General features: G+C 47.1%; 1 protein-coding gene across 11 annotated transcripts in view; it reads right to left on the minus strand.

Moving 5' to 3' along the window:
• The window catches only part of BLTP1 (bridge-like lipid transfer protein family member 1), a 2,946,455-nt gene that overhangs the window by 130,676 nt on the left and 2,797,956 nt on the right, over positions 1–17,823 (minus strand). For all 11 annotated transcript variants that reach the window (XM_069631149.1, XM_069631145.1, XM_069631146.1 and 8 more), the window contains 2 exons: positions 5,044–5,236; positions 4,240–4,457 (listed from right to left, as the gene is read on the minus strand). In XM_069631149.1, the coding sequence (XP_069487250.1) occupies positions 4,240–4,457; positions 5,044–5,236 (411 nt within the window). The remainder of the gene's footprint in view (positions 1–4,239; positions 4,458–5,043; positions 5,237–17,823) is intronic.

Genomic DNA, 17,823 nt, shown 5'->3' on the forward strand with positions numbered 1-17,823 from the left:
CTTTACATTTGTATAAAATAATTGGAGCAATTGTGCACATCTATTTGCCATTTTCCCGCTCTGAGCTTTCTTGCTCTAATCGTGAGCTAACTGTTTCAGTACGCCACCTGGAATATTAAAGTGCGTCATCCAAGGACCCTTTAGTTATAGGGAAAGTACTTATTTTTGAAAATCTTCCTTTTAACATATACTGTTCCTTTTCACCCCCCTTTTACATTTATAGGCTTTTAAGATTAACCCAGATTAATTTTGCAAGGTTGTATAGGTGTTAACATCTCCAACCACAGAAAAGGTTTGGAGATGGAAAGATTTTAAATCCTGGGCAAGATCTTGGTGACTGGCTGGTCATTTGGAATTGGAAGATAGGGTTGCCGGTTTACATGATATTATCTGTGAAGAACTGAGCAAAGAATGATCCTGGTAGTTGGTGGTGTATTATCTTGACAAAGTGGGGATAGTGACATCCCAGGGCTTCCAAGTTGACACTTGCATAATTTTTTTAGCCGAATGTAAACTCTTCAGGCCGAATAAAGAAACAATTCCCTTAAAGGGGTGGCTATCAAGTTTTTTATTTTTTATTTTCTTGTTCAAAGAGCATACATAGCCCGAGAGCAGCGTAGCGCTCTACATAGTGTGGATATCCAACATTTGGGATGCCATCTTATAACAGAGGCACAGTACTGTGAGGTCTGTACGCCGGTATGTGCATCCATTGGAATAAGTCCTTGTTCAGGTGTTGTTAAAAGAGCCATGTTTTGAGATATTTGCAAAATTGGAGAATTTTGGGGGCATTCCGAGCCGACACCAGAATCGAGTTCCAGAGGGTGGGTGCATGACAAGAGAACGATTGTTTGCAGGTCTTCTCTTTGCGGACGAGTTGTGATTCAAGTTGCTTGGCCAATTTGCTGAGCAAGGAATGTTTTCCACCAGATATGTGGAGCTTAGCTGCCAGGTACGCTGTGGGCCACTCGTGACTGAAAAGTATCCTGGCCTGAATAGGGAGCCAATGTAGTTTGTGTAGGATGGGGTGATTCTGTGAGATGTCCATGTTCCTGTAATAAGACGTGCTGCAGCGTGGTGGACTGCATTTAGGTGAGCCAATTGAGCAGCTGGAAGCCCGACTAGGAGAGAATTTCCCTCATCGATGTGTGAGACCACAGGGGCCTGCACTACGGTCCCGAAGTCCTGCAGCGGCATGAAGGGTTTGATTTTTTCGAAGGGTAGAGATTGGGCGGCAGGCTATTTGGGCCTTCTTTGCTGTATGTTTCCAGACTGCTCTCAATGGTGAAGCCGAAGGATTTTGCTGAGTGAGAGAGTTGTGTATCAAATCCTTCTAGGCGCATATCGAGCCATTGTTGGATACTATTTGTTTTTAGCGGGTGGACCAATGAAGAAGAACTCAGTCTGGGATGGGTTAGTTTGAAGTAGGCAGTGGACATTCAGGAATAGATGATGGCTAGGTAATTTCGAAGATGAATGATGTCCTGCACGCTATTTATTCACATGTACATCTGAGTATCGTCCGCGTATTGGTGGATGGCTACATTGGGATCGTTGAGCAGAGTGCCCAGAGGCTCCATCTAAAGGTTAAGAAGGATTGTGAGAGGATGGAGCCTTGGGGGACTACGCAGGAGGGCTAGAGTGGGTTAGAATGCAACAAGTTCATTTGGACATCCTGGTGTCTGCCTGAGAGGTAGGAGGTAAAGTAATTCAGGACAGTGCCTGAGAATCCCATCCTGTCACCAGGGAGGGTGAGAAGGATGCAGTGGTCGACCGTGTCAAATGTAGCCAAGAGATCAAGGAGGATGAGGAGGCATGAGTCACCCTTATAAAATGATTAGGAGGGCCTCATCCACCACCCGGATGGTGGCTGTCTAAATGCCACACTTGGGGCGGAACCCTGACTGATAGTCATTTAGGAGGTGGAGTTGTTTGATTCTGGCGAGTAGTTGTGTGGCAACTACTTTTTCCAAGATCTTTCCAAAAAACAGGAGGTTCGTATGGGCTGGGCCTGGTCGTCTGCATCTAGGTTTATTTTCAAAAGAGATTGAATGAAAGCAGTCTTTTGGGTGTCTGGGAATAACCCTTTGGTGACAGAGGCATTAATTATGCTGAGGAGCATATTGATCGCCCGGGCCAGTCAATTGTTTAATGATGGAGGTTGGGATTATATTGTCAGAGTAAGAAGTAGGTTTGAGGGAGGCAATCATTTTTAGGAGATGCAGGGGAGAGAGAGGAGGGAATTAAGTCAATAGGGGCAGTGGGCAAGCCGGGGTCCATGGGGCACTAATGCTTTGAGAAGGTCATTTGATGGTCTCTCGGATCACAGGACTTTACAAAAGTAAACACACTGGGTGGGGCAACTGCTTCTGTGCAACTGTAACGCACACACTGGCAGATATGCAGTTGTTGGTATAATATTAGTAATAGCCACCTTCTGCCTTCTTATCAAGTAGGGCCATTTCTAGTTAGACAGCCTCATCACGAGTTTGACGGTAACCCTTAATTGTGGCGGTAACAGTGTTACTGCTGCATTTAAGGGCCCACCAAATCACGGGAAGGCACATATAACTTCAGCAATAGGAAGCTAAGTGAAAATCCATGTTTAATGCAAAGTATATGAGGAATGTGCAAATAAATCGAGTATAAATATTCATGATTGATAATTCTGTTCATGAAGTTAGCTGAGGAAACAGAGCCACCAGCATACCGAGGAAAGTTTGTAAAGGTTTTGTAGCATTGCGCGTGTGGTACTAGTTAATTCATGCGCGTGGAGCAACAGTTAAATGCAATTAACTAAAGTAACGTTTCGTGTGTTGTGCGCATACTATTTAAAACACGGGCGCGAGGCAGCAAAGCTGTAGCTTTACTTTTCGAGAGTCGTATGGCTTTTTGAGTAAAGGACCTCACAAAGTGTGAAAACGTGACACGTGTATTAAGTCTAAATTGTGTGAAGATCATTATTTCGTATCGTGCTACCTTCCCTCAGAAGAAGTCGCGGTTCATCGCGCATCAGTATGAACAGAGTATGGTGCTCAGTGAGGGGGGGGGGGGAAATTACTTTACTAAAGAAGTGGAAAGTGACTCTTGCAGGCACCCTGAACAAGGTTTAACAGTGACTATTTTGCTGCTGCGTTCCGTGGCATCTGGTTGAGTCTATGGATGGTGAAATACGAATTACCAAGGCTAGTTTGGAACCTTCTGAACATTTTCTGCTCAGGGAAGCAGTTACCTGCTCTAGGTTTGAAAAGTTGAGCATCTAGCATGAAGGGCAAGGCTTTTAGCGGTAGTATGTACCATTTTGAATAAATTCTGGGAGATGTCCCTTAAAATAGAATTACAATTATAAGCACAATTCCAAATGTGGATGCAAGTAAGAATCAAATGTCTTTGTACATGGCAGCATAAAAATATCATCTGAGAGTGGTCATTCAAAGGCAACAGCAATTAAGTATTTCGAGACATGTCTATCAAGGCACAATAGCAGAGCTTCTCTTAATTGTGCAGCAGTAGCAGCAAACATAAGAGGCAGAGTGGGCATGCCGACGAATGGAAATGGACAAGCTGCCGGGGACGTAAGTCAAAGAAAGGCGGGAAAAGTGACAGGAGGGCGTAGTGGATTGAGAGATGGAAGGGCAGCAGGCAGGAGAGGGGTGAAGATGTAGACCCCTCTTCTTGGTGACAGAGAAGTGTTCGGGTACACTGGGTGAATGGGGCATGGGCAAGGAAAAGGGGAGTCAGGTGGTTGAATGGTGAAGGGATGAGAATCCCCTTGCTGGTGATGGAAAGGAGAAGGCTCACCAGAAAACCGGGGTATGGGTGAGGGAGGGGAAAGACAGGTGAGCAGGGGTTAAGGGTGGGGACCACCCTTTAGAGTGAGGCATTGGGAGGAGGGGGCACAAAATCCCACTCATAAAAAGGGCCCCAAGACAAATGCGCTACAGGGAAGCCTGGCGCAGCAAAGACTGCCGTGCTAAAGACATGCAACGGCATTTGTTACACTTCCAGCGACATCAACAAGAAAGGATGTAATCGTAGGTACCATGTTTTCTGAGAAGTTTCCTGATCCTATGTCAGGTGTCTGGGTGAATGTTTAAATGACATAGGAATCTGCAAGAAGACCCTGGACTTGAAAGAAGCCTCATTCCAAAACATGAGCATGAAGGATGATACAAATGCAGTGACATTTTCCATTCATCTGCTCTTAAAAAATGTTAAAATAATTACATATATTCTTACATTGTTCGCGTGAATTTTTTTCAATATTAGTCACAACCGTTTTTGGAGGCAGGTAAGGGCCAGGTCCCCAAGTGGATAAAGCTCGCTTGCTGGTATCAAACTGTTGCGTGAAGAACTCTTGCAGTTTCATTCCTATTTTGATGAGGTCCGGAGTGGTTGATCGTGATATCATAACCTGAAAAATATCCCATTGCAGGTCTCCATGCACAAATATCACACTGTAAGAAAAAACAAGTGTGACGATGTTAAAAAAGAATATGCTACTATGACACACTTTTACTTATATCAACTATCAAAGAGGTTTCATCAGGTGTACTACAAGACAGCAGGAACAGCAGCACAATGATCTTTTTTCATAGTTTGCATCCATGGATATTGCATACCACACATCAAACATCTAATTTTTCCGATTGCTGATGAGGGCTATGCAGAACCTCAAATGTCACACACCTGGAGATGAATTATATGTCTGTGTCTTTTTTATAACTAGATAATTTGTTTTGTCTTCTACTTTTGATGTTTTGTTGTAGTTTATGACACCACCACTTCCCCCAACCCCATCCCATTGTGTCTCACTGTTCTTGTCACCTCATTATTCCTCTCTCTATCGTTACGTTTGTCCATACTTCCCTTCCTTTCTCGATTGTATGGTCTGGCTATCCCTGGCGGGGCTGCAATGTTTCTATTTATTGGACCACGTCTCGCCACTGGAAAACCACTTCGCAGTGATTGGCGCAATATAAAAGTATGATATGACAAAACATGTGATACGCAATCACAGCATAATTAGGGAACACAACATACCTTTTATCAGAAATGCTTGTATCCAAAGGGGTGCAAAGATTTACTTTCCATTCATCCTGCAACTTGAGATCAGCATTACTGAAGATGCCCATCAGTATGCTGGATCCCATGTAGTCCACGCGTGATTCTGTAGAGCCCATAGTGATCTGAATTTTGTGGCTTGGTTGCTGGTTTGGATGTTCAGAAATATGAGCTAAAACAGAACATGAAATATTCAATAAATGTCAAAAGTATGCCCTGAAAATGTGAAACAAATATTTACATAAAGCATCAAAAATGTATTAACATGTCACTCAATACCTTTCTGTATGAATTTAATTTCACGTATCGATCCAAGTGCTTGTTCTAAGACACACATATGGCCAATATGAAATATCCAACAAATGTTCAAAGTGTAAATAAGTCTGAAGTGCACACATTCGTTTAGATTTCAGTAAGTAAATCTCAGCAATTTCATGCAAAATGCTAGAACTGTGTATGGAAGGTTCAGTATCATCTTCAAAATTAAACATTGATTTCAGAATCGACATTATGTGAAACTTCCAATGACTGACTAATATAAAGTTCAGCCTCGCAAAAACACCCTACATGGCCAAAAGTTGACAGAAAAAGGAATAAGATGATTAAAATGGCTTAGGGATGTGGTAACAGTAAGAACTAGTGTTTACAAAGAACACAAATTGTTGGAAGGGATGTAAGTAAGTGTATGAGGAACAAATCAGACAAAAAAACATTTTTGCTACATGGATGTAAAGTTGTAGTGGCTGCTGGTGATCATTCATGGTTAGGTTTGTGTTTCCTTGTTGAAAATATCAATAAAATTCAATTTTGAAAAACAAAACATTTTAAAAAGAGGGAAAGTTACAGAAAGGTCGAATTCGAAAGTACATTTCGAAGGGATTGTGTTCCTCCGACGTATTCCTTATCTTTGATACTACGTTTCCAGCTTGCTGGCCTCGGAATTGTTTTCTGTAGAGGGCGCTGCGTGTCGACGTCCGCCGAGTCGATGTCCTTTGACGGCCGACGTCACCATGCCCATAAATAGCCACGCGCTGCGTCCGTTGCTCAGTTCCGTTTTTCCGCGCTTCGTGGGGCCTCAGAACGTCATTGCTCAGTTCAGTCAGGATAACTATCTATTTCTACTCGAATATACCTTATCGTTCTCGATGGCTTCTTCATCAGAACCGACGACGCCGCGATCCGGCTTCAAGAAATGTCGAGACTGCGGTAAAAAAATGTCAATAACGGATCCACACAGGATCTGCTTATGGTGCTTGAGATCCGAGCACCAATGTTTGGAGTGTGAGGACTGCATGTCCATGACGGTGAAAGGCTTGAAGGAGCACAAGGGGAAGCTCGAGAGAGGTAAGTCAGCCAAAACCTCCTCGAAAGTTTCGTCGGCTGAGTCGAGGCATTCGTCTCCTCGCCGTCGAAAACATTCCCATTCTAGATCTCGAAGCAGCTCCCACCAGTCGTCGAGATCAAGACACTCAAAAAAGAGACGTCGAAGGTCCCATTCCTCATCGTCTTCTGTGTCCCCAGAAAGGTTCTCCTGTCCCACTAAACACAGTTCTCAAGCTGAGTGGGAGGAATTCAGAAAGAAAATGTTAAGTGTCTTCGAGAACGCGGCCTCGACCACCTTGAAGACAGCTGAGGGCGATACCCCGGGTGAAAAACCCAAAAAATCAAAACGCTGCGAGCCGCAGCACCCGGCGAACATTCCACCCAAGAGCGCCATGAGCCATCGGGTAAGAAGGCACCGTCTTCGACGCCGTCGTCGAAGATTCCTTCGACGCATGGATCGGCGCCATTGATGCCCTTGTGGAAGGGTTCCTCGACGCATCGGTCGATCGACTCAACGCCATCGTCGACTCCGACGTCGATGCAAGAGAGGACCAAGGCCACTCCACAGCCAACGGTGATTTCAAAGGCCTCCGGCACGACGCCGAGACCGTCGTCGATGCCCTCGAGTAGGATCCCGATCCTCTCGAGTTCTTCAAGACCCCTTCCAGTTTTTTCGACGCCTTCGAAGCCTGTTACATCGGTGTCAACGACATCGACATTTTCTCGTCCAATAAAGACGAGTTTGGCTTCTTCTGCCTCAGAGATGGGTTTTACTCCACTTCAGAGGTCAGAGTACCCTGGACTTTCTTCAATTTATGAAGAGGGGGAAGATTCTGACCAGGAAACATTCGGGTTACAGAGGACCACACTGCCTATTGCAGAGGATTTCACCTCTGAGGAAAGAAGGCTAAAGGACCTATATGAGTCACTACATGAGGCAAGTGGGCTGGACACTTCCCCAGAAGTGGAATTTGTTAAGCCAGACCCAGGGGAACATGCCGAAACACCCTATAGAACCCCGATGGCAAGAATTATTGAGTTTATGGGTTGGTCTGCGCCTTCATCTGTTTTTCAACAGGATGACCTAACAGATATATTAGACAAAGGCCCACAGGAGGACCCGGTGGTCCCCTTCCATGCAGCCTTACAAATGAAAATTGCATCTAATTGGGAAAATCCCGAAGTTATCCCTGCAGTCAATAAAAGATTGTCAACCAAGTAGAGGGTAGCGGCTGCTGACCCTGAATACTTATCAAAACACCCGACGCCAGAGAGCCTGGTGGTTCAAGCGGCAACTTTATCTAGCAGTAGGACCGCTTACCCTACTGTCCCACAGGATAGAGATGACAAGAGGTACGACTCTATGGCGAAGAAAGTTTTCTCTGCCTGTAGTATGGCGTTGAAGTCCATCAACGCCACCTGTACGCTCGCCAGGTTCAGTCACACACTATGGGAGTGTGCTTCATCAGCGGCTGACTGCATACCCGAAGGAGAGGAAAAGGAAGCCTTCCTTAACATTATTAAAGATGGCAAGGATGCCATGTGCGAATCACTTCAAACTGGCATTGATTCCGCTGACAGTATCAGCAGGGCCATGGCGGCAAGTACAACAATCCACAGGCATGCGTGGCTTTGCTCCAGATGTACAGGCCAGACTTTTGAATATGCCCTTTGACGGCTCTTCATTATTCGGGAAAAAGGCTGATGACAGTCTGGAAAAGTTACAGACTTCTAAAGCAGCAGCAAAATCTTTAGGAGCTGCTATCCGCCAACCTTCTTTTCGCCCCTCAGGAACCTCTGGAAGAGGAAAGTCCTTTTGCTATTCCGCATTCGGGAAAGGCAGAGGACAGCCGGCTCAAAGCGGCCAAAGGAGATCCACCCAAGGTGGACGGGTCAAAAGTACTAAGGCCGCAGCAGGTGCCTCTTTACCCTCAGCATCTGCATCAGCCGCCCCAAACCACTCTGAGGCCTTTCCACACAATACACCTGTAGGGGGCAGGTTAACTCACCATCTGACGGAATGGCAGGCTATAACGTCAGATGCTTGGGCATTGGAAACAGTTGCCCAAGGTTACTGCCTACCCTTTCTACACATTCCTCAGAGTCATCCACCGGGGAACAGCTCTCTGAAAGTTTCAGATCCGCTCCTCTTGCAGGAAATTATAGACCTGCTAGAGAAAGGTGCCATAGAACCGGTACCTGTAGCGGAAAGGAACAAGGGCTGGTACTTCCCCTACTTTCTCATACCAAAGAAGGACGGAGGACTGACACCCATCCTGGACTTACAAGAATTGAACAAGTTCATCAGGAAGGACAAGTTCAAGATGGTAACTCTCTCTCAGATCCTTCAGGCCCTCCAGCTCCAGGACTGGCTAGTATCTCTGGACCTTCAGGATGCTTATTTCCATGTGGCAATCCATCTCAAACACAGAAAATACCTGAGGTTCGCAATTGGCGACTCTCATTATCAGTTTTGAGTTCTGCCATTTGGGCTGACCTCCGCCCCGAGGGTCTTCACCAAGCTGATGTCGGTAGTGGCGGCAAGTCTAAGGAGGGAAGGGATCCACGTCTACCCCTACCTGGACGACTGGTTGATCAGGGCTGTATCTTCGGAACAGGCTCAGGCCCTGCTAGATTATGTCTGCCAATTCCTTCACAGACTGGGCTTCTCCCTCAATTTAAAGAAGTCACAGATGATACCATCACAGAGACTACAGTTCATTGGAGCGGTCCTGGACACTTCCCTGGGAAAAGCCTCGCCACCAGAGATGAGGGCTCAAGATATTCTACAGATGGTCACCAAGTTTCAAAATGCCCAACGTCTCCCAGCCTTCGACTTTTTGAGGTTGCTAGGCCTCATGGCATCCTGCATCTTCCTTGTGCCAGAGGCTTGCCTGAGAATGAGATCTCTTCAGTGGGCACTGAGAAGTCAGTGGTCGCAATTCTCAGGGAGAATGACAGATCTCCTCCGGATTCCGGACAAGGTATCCCACGAACTTCAATGGTGGGCCTATCCAGAGAACATCTTGAAAGGAGAACTGTTTTGGCAACCATGGCCGGAGATAACAGTAGTCACAGACGCCTCACTCACGGGGTGGGGAGCCCATGCCAACGACTTGACCATCAGCGGTCGTTGGTCTCCATCGGAGTCCAGACTACACATCAACCTATTAGAGCTGAGAGCAATCAGACTAGCGCTGAAAGCTTTCCTGCCATCAGTACAGGGGAGAAATGTCCTGATAATGACGGACAACACGGTGGCCATGCACTACCTCAACAAAAGAGGAGGCATAGGATCACTGCCACTGTGCAGAGAGGTGATGCAGCTCTGGTTTTGGGCAATCCAAGAAGGAATCTCTCTGTCGGCTGTCCACCTAGCCGGACAGAAGAACTTGACAGCGGACGCTCTGAGCAGGCAGAGCACAGTCTCCCACGAGTGGGAGCTAGCTCAGGAAGTCCTTCAAGAGATCTTCACCCTTTGGGGAACCCCTCAGGTGGATCTGTTCGCCACAAGCAACAACAAGAAGTGCGATCTGTTCTGTTCAAGGGAATTTCCCCCGAGAGGAGCTCTAGGAGATATGTTCGCAGCGGACTGTGGGTTTCCACTCCTTTACGCGTTCCCTCCAGTCCCTGTTATTCCTCAAATAATCAGGAGGTTGAGAAGATTCCAGAAAACCATGATCCTAATTGCCCCAGATTGGGCCAGGAGAGCGTGGTACCCGGACCTTCTAGATATGTCCATCTGTCCTCCAATCCGTCTTCCACTCAAAGAGAATCTTCTCTCGCAGAAGGGAGGTCAGGTTCTCCATCCAGATACCAGAACCCTCAACCTTCACGCTTGGCTTCTGAAAGGTTGAGGTACAAGGATTGGGATCTCCCTGATGATGTCATGGAGGTGTTGCTTTCGGCCACAAGACCGGCAACGAAGTCTTTATACCGCTGCCGTTGGAACAAATTTTGCAGCTGGTGTAGGGAAGAGAATATCGACCCTTTTTCATGTGGTACACCAACAGTGTTATCGTTTCTACTCTACTTGGCAAACTCAGGCCTTCAAGTGGGCACTGTAAAAGGCTATCTTGCGGCGCTTTCTATCTTCAAGCGCACTGCGGAGGAACCATTGTATTTAAAAATTCCTCTAGTGGTACAATTTCTCAAGGGACTAACTAATGTTTACCCTCCAAAACCATTCCAGGTTCCCTTATGGGACTTAAATTTAGTCTTAAACTTCTTAATGGGCACTCCATTCGAAACCACTTCACTCTTGCGCGCTGAGATTTCTCACGCTTAAAACTGTCCTATTGGTAGCACTAACATCTGCTAGGAGGGTGAGCGAGCTACAAGCTCTCTCCTGTAAACCCCCACATACAATCTTCCACAAGGACAAAGTTGTCCTACAGGTGAAGCCTAATTTCCTCCCAAAGGTGGTTTCTGAATTTCATATTACTCAGAAAATTACCTTGCCTTCGTTCGACCCTCCTCCCCATCCGGGGAAAGAGGAGGAAAGGCTACATCGGCTGGACCCTAGGCGAGCTCTCAGCTTTTACATCAGCAGTATGGCTAGGATCAGGCAAGCAGACCAACTGTTTGTTGGATACTCAGGTCACAAGTTGGGACTACCCATAACAAAACAAACCATCTCGAGGTGGATTATTTTGGCCATCCTGGAATGTTATAGACTAGCAGGGAAAAAGCCAACCCAAAATCTCAGGGCTCATTCAACCAGGGGTATCGCAGCCTCTTCGGCTCTCCAAAGAGGGGTACCGGTCCAGGACATATGTGCGGCTGCCACATGGTCGTCCGCACATACATTCACAAAATTTTACAATCTGGATTCCGCCACTGCTCAAGAGACCAGATTTGGCAAGGCCGTATTACATTCAGTCCATCCCTAAAGGGATACATAACACTCTCACTCTCGCCTCCAATTACATGCCATTGTTATGGGAGTCTATCAAAGATAAGGAATACGTCGGAGGACACAATCCCTTCGAAGAACAAGTTACTTCTTACCTGGTAACGTTCTTTCGACGGGATGTTCCTCCGACGTATTCCTTATCGCCCCTCCCAACCATCCCCGCAGTGATAACTTCCCTTGTGGTTGCAGCTTACGCTCCTTCAAGGTCAATAACCAATTCAGGCATGACTTTTCTTATGCTACAAAACGGAACTGAGCAACGGACACAGCGCGTGTTTATTTATGGGCATGGTGACGTCAGCACCGATACAGTGGCCGTCGAAGGACATCGACTCAGCGGACGTCGACGCGCAGCGCCCTCTACAGAAAAAATTTCCGGGGCCAGCAAGCTGGAAACGTATTATCAAAGATAAGGAATACGTCGGAGGAACATCCCGTCGAAAGAACGTTACAAGGTAAGAAGTAACTTGTTCTTTTAGGCTATTTCAGCTGAAAAAATAGGGAGTTGATTTTGGGAAAAGGACGCGTTTTAGCAGTCTCACTAAAGGCCAATTCACAAATGGATGCCATACTTTGAATATTGAACCAGAGGATTTCCCTGTTGAGACAGGGTGAGGGTCTTGACTCTGTAAAAGATGTACAGGAACACTTCTCAAATGTTGGTTGAGTCAGTTGAGGGGGGCAACAGAAGCCCAGTGCCTACCACTCTCTCCCCCCACAAGTGTGCTTTGTGTATAACTCATGGTACCAGTAACCTTTACACAATGCCTGTCAGCCTCTCTTCTGGCCAGTATTTTCTTTTCTTTTTCAGAACTGCAACTCCCAAAATGCACCTGGGTGCAAACAAGAATACCCAGTACTGAACCAAGGAAATTGAATTGAGAGCAGAATGGAATGAACTGGGGTTTTCCTGCCAAAGATAGACTCAACACCCAGGGGAATGATGGGGCAGCAAAAAATGAACAGAGGGAGAAGGGAATGCAATAGGAGACAGAGAAATCCTCACCAAACCCAACTGAAAACCAAACTCACAAGTGCAATGAGAAAGCGACAAGGAAAACAAGCATCCTGGGCACAGGGCGGCTGCCACCCTGCAAATGGAGATTAACAAGGGAGCCGGGCAAACATCCTTCTTTAAGCCTTCCAGGAGACGCCCCATTCCCCAGAGGGATAGGTTAGCAAGAAATTAGCTAAGGGGAGAATGTGACCAGAGAGACCAATGGGAGCCAGGATAGCGTTAGAAGATGTTAGACTGGGCCATAAAAACCCACCCAGCACAGAGAAGATTGACAGGTGTTCAGGTGAGATCCAGGGGCGCAGTGGGGAGACAAGGCAGAGGACAGACAGTGGAACGTAGTGCTGAGGAGACTGTAGCAGTGTATTTTGAGAGTGCAGGTATGGTATTGTACATGGGAGAGAGTGGTACAAGTTGTTTACAGTATAGTGACTAGGGTGTGGGAAAGAAAGGTGGGAAAGAAAGGTGAGAGTGAGCGAGATAAATGTAGGGGGATTTAGAGAGGGTGTGAGAGTGACGAAGGGTGTGTATCAGGAGAGTGGGTGAGAGTGTGAAAGGTGGTAGTAGAAGTAGTAGTGGGAAGGGCAGTGAGAAGTAGGAAGGTACCAGGGAGAGACCAGTGGAGAGAGTGTGTAAGATCAGGAGGCAGAGGAGTAGATATATTTTCTTTGAGGAAGAAAGGTGGGAGGAGAGGGGTGCATGTAGAGAGGTAGAGAGTATGTAAAGAGGGGTTAGCTGCAGGTAGTGTGAGGGCGGAGGAAGAGAAGAGAATGAGACGGTGAAGGGAGAGAAAAGAGAGGGAAAGGAAACAGGTCCAGGTGGAAAGAGGGAGATGAGCAAGATAATGGAGTGAGTGGAGATAGAGGGAGAAATAGTGATAATGAGAAGGAGAGAGACTGAAGAGAATACATGTTGATTTGGGCAGTCCAACAGGGCAGAAGTATTCCTTAGAAAGAAAAGGTCATGGCAGTTAGGTTTCACCATCAAGATTAGAAAGACAGATAGTAGCAGTTACCTTGTTTTAGAGTAAGTCAGTGAGATTCTGGGGGCTAAGGACACCCAGGCTAGGGTGGAGGGAGCCCACAGGGAGGCTGAAAGAGCTGTAGGGGTCCCCTTAGTCTCACCAGTCCCAGTCTTCACAGAACAGTTATTCAAAACTATAATAAAACAAGTTAAATATACTATCTTTGTCTGTGGATTTCTGATGCCATCTGCCACACTGTATAGATGGCTAGGAAAACAAAGAAGATCCAAAAGTAGAATCCTCCCGTCCCCTGCACACTCTCATATAATGTATGAACAGCTAATTTTCAATAAGTACTATGTACAATTTGTAAATGAGTAAATACACAATTTAAAGAAAAACAAAAGTAGGTATATAATATTGTAAAAACAAGAATAATGGGTTTAATAGCATCACATTTTCTACATCATATACCAAGTCCGTATTGCTTCCAGCACTGATATGTGCAGTGAAGCAGCAAGCACATGATATGTGTGATTAATCCCCGCAGAGTCATCACTTATTACCCAGTAATTGCCTCCTCCCACATGGCCAGGGAAGGCAGCCGCTATCTGATCCTGACCCCGGGGGTGGTGTCAGGAGGGAGGATCATGGGGGAAGGGATAAATACCGGGTCAGAAGTGTTGAATCAGATGGGAGGGATGCATTATTCTTCTCCTTTCTCTGAGGAGGAAACAATAATTCCAGAGTCGTTGATGGCATGTTGTTATGTAACATTGAATGTTTTGTCTGCACAAAAATGTCCAACAATGTAACTTGAAATTATTTGGAACTTCCTTGGACTCCAAGTCCCAGAAAGCCTCAAGTACTGAGACGAGGAACAAGAAGTCAATGTGTAGGGAATATGCCATTAAGTGTAATGTGCAGTCTAGTTGTCAGGATCCAAGTCAGCTGCGCAGGACATTATTTTTTTTAAAACTTTATTTGTGGTATTTATGCCACAACACAAATTCACACCCACATTAGGGCGGACTTTAAACCTTGCGCCACGACCCCGGACCCTCCCGGTAACCCTCCCCTGCCCCTCTAAAACCATGTCTCTTAGATAGTGATTCTGCTCTAGCCGATTATGTGTCATTTCCCGCTCCCATTCCGCGGGTATTGTCCCCACACTTGTTAGCCCTCATCTGGGGGCATTCTCCGAGTCGGAGGAGTCAGAGGGGTGCTCTGCTGGCTCACCCAACAGGAACAGTGTCAGTGGTCCCCATACGTCTGGAGGACGGGCGTGCAAGGGAAGGAGTTTAATGAAATCCGATTCAACGTCTTGGTAATAAAGCAAGTCCTTGCGCCAAGCGGTGAATGCTGGAGGGGGGCCCCGGCCCCAGGCAATGGCAACTCTCCTCCGAGCCAAAGTCAGCAGGATCCCAGCCAGTTTCCTTATCGGGGGTGAAAGCAGCCTGGTCATGCCCAATAGGGATGCTGTGGCACTTGGCTGAATTGGTTCCCCCACAATTGCTGCAGTCGTCTCTAATACCCGTTTCCAGAAGGGGGCCACCTCGGGGCATTCCCACGCCAGGTGAACAAAACCTGCTGAAATTGTCCCGCACCTGATGCATTTCGCTTCTGCGTCAGGGTGGTGTATGTTGGATTTTGCTGGAGCATGGTAAGTCTGGTGAAGGAAGTTGAAGTGGATGAGTTTTAGGCGTGAGTTAAGCGCCACTTTTTTAGTCTGTTTCAGGCAGTAGTTCCAGTCCTCATCTGTTATATTCGTATGCAGTGCTTCTTCCCATCTAGCTTTGGCCCTAGTGATGGCCGGGGTTGTGGCAGGAGTGAGAGCTTTGTAAATCTGTGATACCAGCCTACCCTCGCCTTGGGCTTGAATGACATTATGTAACAGTTGCCAAGTTGGTGGTTGACGAGGGAAGTCTGGCAGCAAGGCCTGGAGGGTGTAGCGAGTCCTGAAGTAAAGGAATATGTCCAGAGCCGTGTTGCCCCCTCTAATTCTGGCTTGTTCTGGAGTTAGGAAGCCTTCTTCTGAGAAAAGATCCCCTAGGGTTTGAATGTTTAGTTTGTCAACCCAGTGGTGGAACACGGTCTCTGAGGTGAGTGGGACTCCGGGAATAAACTTGACAGGTAAGAGTGGGGAGTACCGTGTTATCACTTCTAGTCTTTGGGCCAGGGTCCTCCAGACCTTGTACGTCGTGAGCATCACGTTCATCGTGGAACTGGGAACCGGTGTGTGGCTCAGGATGATTGCGGTCAGAAAGTTTGGTGTTGCAAGGGCTCTTTCCACCTGTACATGTGGTCGGACCGCCTGGGGGGTGTACCAGTGGCTGAGGTACTGTGCCTGAGCTGCCCAAAAGTATCTTTCGAGATCAGGTAGTGCCAAGCCTCCATTTGTGACCGGTAGCGTGAGTGTAGTGTACGCTATTCTGGCTGGTTTGTTTGCCCAGAGTAGCTCGAGGACCATGCTCTTTAATTTTTTTAAAAAGGCTTGTTGCAGCAGCAGAGGGATATTGATGAATAAGTAAAGTAATTTTGGTAGGATCACCATCTTCACCAGAGAGACCCTTCCCCAGAGTGTCAATGGTAATGACTTCCATCGAGAAATCTTCTCTTGAATCGACTTGACCACCACTTCGTAATTGTCTCGAAACACTTCCTGACAGTTTAATGATAGCTGTATTCCGAGGTATCGGACTCTGGAGGATTTCCATGAGAGTTGGAAGTCGTTTGGAAACTGTTTTGTGTTTGGGGTCAATGGGAAAACGATGGATTTTAACCGATTAATTTTTAGCCCCGAGGCGGCTCCAAATTTGATGACCTCCCTCATGACTGGATTCAGGTTGTCTACTGGGTCACGGATAAATAGGGCTACGTCATCAGCATAAAGAGAGATGATGAGTTTGTGAGGGCCTATGATGAGACCTCTCTGTTGTCGCTGTTCCCTGAGTTTGGAGGCTAGTGGTTCCATCACCAGGGCGAAAATCAGGGCTGAGAGCGGGCAACCCTGCCTCGTGCCTCTTTGCAGGTCGATTGGAGCTGACTTGGTTGTGCCGACGATGATACTTGCACGTGGTCTGGAGTACAGGAGTGAGACCAGGTTGATGAAACGGGCGCCCAGGCCCATCCTAGTAAGCACTGCAAACAGAAACGGCCACTCCACCGAGTCAAAGGCCTTTTCGGCGTCGAGTAGGACCGCCACCGCCTGCAACGAGGGGTCCAATGCGGCAATGACACCGAACATTCTTCTAATTCCGAAAGTCGTGTTGCGGCCTGGTATGAAGCCGGCTTGATCCGCCAGCCGGATCAAAGGCATTAATCTTCCCGCTAGCACCTTGGCGAGTATTTTATTATCGAGATTGAGGAGGGATATTGGTCTGTAGGATGAGCATTCCTCTGGTGGTTTATCTGGTTTGTACAGCAGAATAACGCTGGCATCACAAGTGGTGGGAGGGAGGTGACCCCTCTCTAGTGCTTCTTCATATACCGCCGCTAGGAGGGGGGCCAGTGTGCCCGCAAAGGACTTGTAGAACTCGCCCGTCAAACCGCCCGGGCCTGGCGCCTTAGAGCTGGGGAGGGATTTTATGGCCTCCAGAATCTCCTCTTGGGTGATCAGTTTGTTCAAAGGTTCACGGAGGGAGTGTTCAACCCAATACAGCTCTGTGTCCTCGAGGTACTCCCGTGGGGTGGTCGAGGACTTGCACAATTTGGCGCTGTAGAGTTCTTGGTAGAAGATCCTGAATTCCTCAGCTATCTCCTTGTCAGTATGTACTATATTGCCTTGCTTGGTCCGAATGCGTTCTATTTGGGTCAGTTTGGTGTCAGCTTTGATTAGGTTTGCCAAGAGGGCGCCGGGTTTCTGGCCTTCTCCATACTGCCGGACTTGGCTATTGCGGTTCAGGAATTTGATCTCTCGGTCCGCCGCTTGATTGAATATCAGTAATTCCTCCTTCAGTGCCTTCGCAGTTAGGGGATCCATCCCGTTTGTGGCTTGTCGTTCCAGGTTCTTTAACTTCCCCTCGCTGGTTGTGAGCTCGCGTCTGATGAGCTTGAGGATGCCATTTTCCTTGGCGTGACACACTCCTCTGATATAGCATTTTAGGGATTCCCAGAGTGTACTTGCTGAGGGGACTGATCCGGAGTTGGCTTCTAGGAACACGCTAATCTCTTCCTTCAGTTCGCTGGCGAACACCTCGTCTCTCAACGAACCTGTCTTGAAACGCCATCGTAGTAGTGGTGGAGAAGGGGTGGAGTGTGCAACTTCAAGAAAGAGAGGAGAGTGGTCGGAGAGCGTTCTTGGGTATATACTGCAGCGTCTACTTGACAATGGACCACTCGCTGAGATGAAGAAGTAGTCAATTCGGGAGCTTGTATTGTGAACCGCAGAGTGGAAGGTGAATTCCCGTGATTCACCATTCGTGACCCTCCAGATGTCTAGCAGATTGAAGGCATTGCAGATTTCTTTTATTTGGAGTCCTGCTTTAGTTGGAGGGAGTTGCTGAGCTTTCAATCTGTCTCTTGATGAATCAAGTACAGTGT

This window comes from Ambystoma mexicanum, chromosome 6q (assembly GCF_040938575.1).
Source record: "Ambystoma mexicanum isolate Mex_15411 chromosome 6q, UKY_AmexF1_1, whole genome shotgun sequence".
Classification (NCBI taxonomy): Eukaryota; Metazoa; Chordata; class Amphibia; order Caudata; family Ambystomatidae; genus Ambystoma; species Ambystoma mexicanum.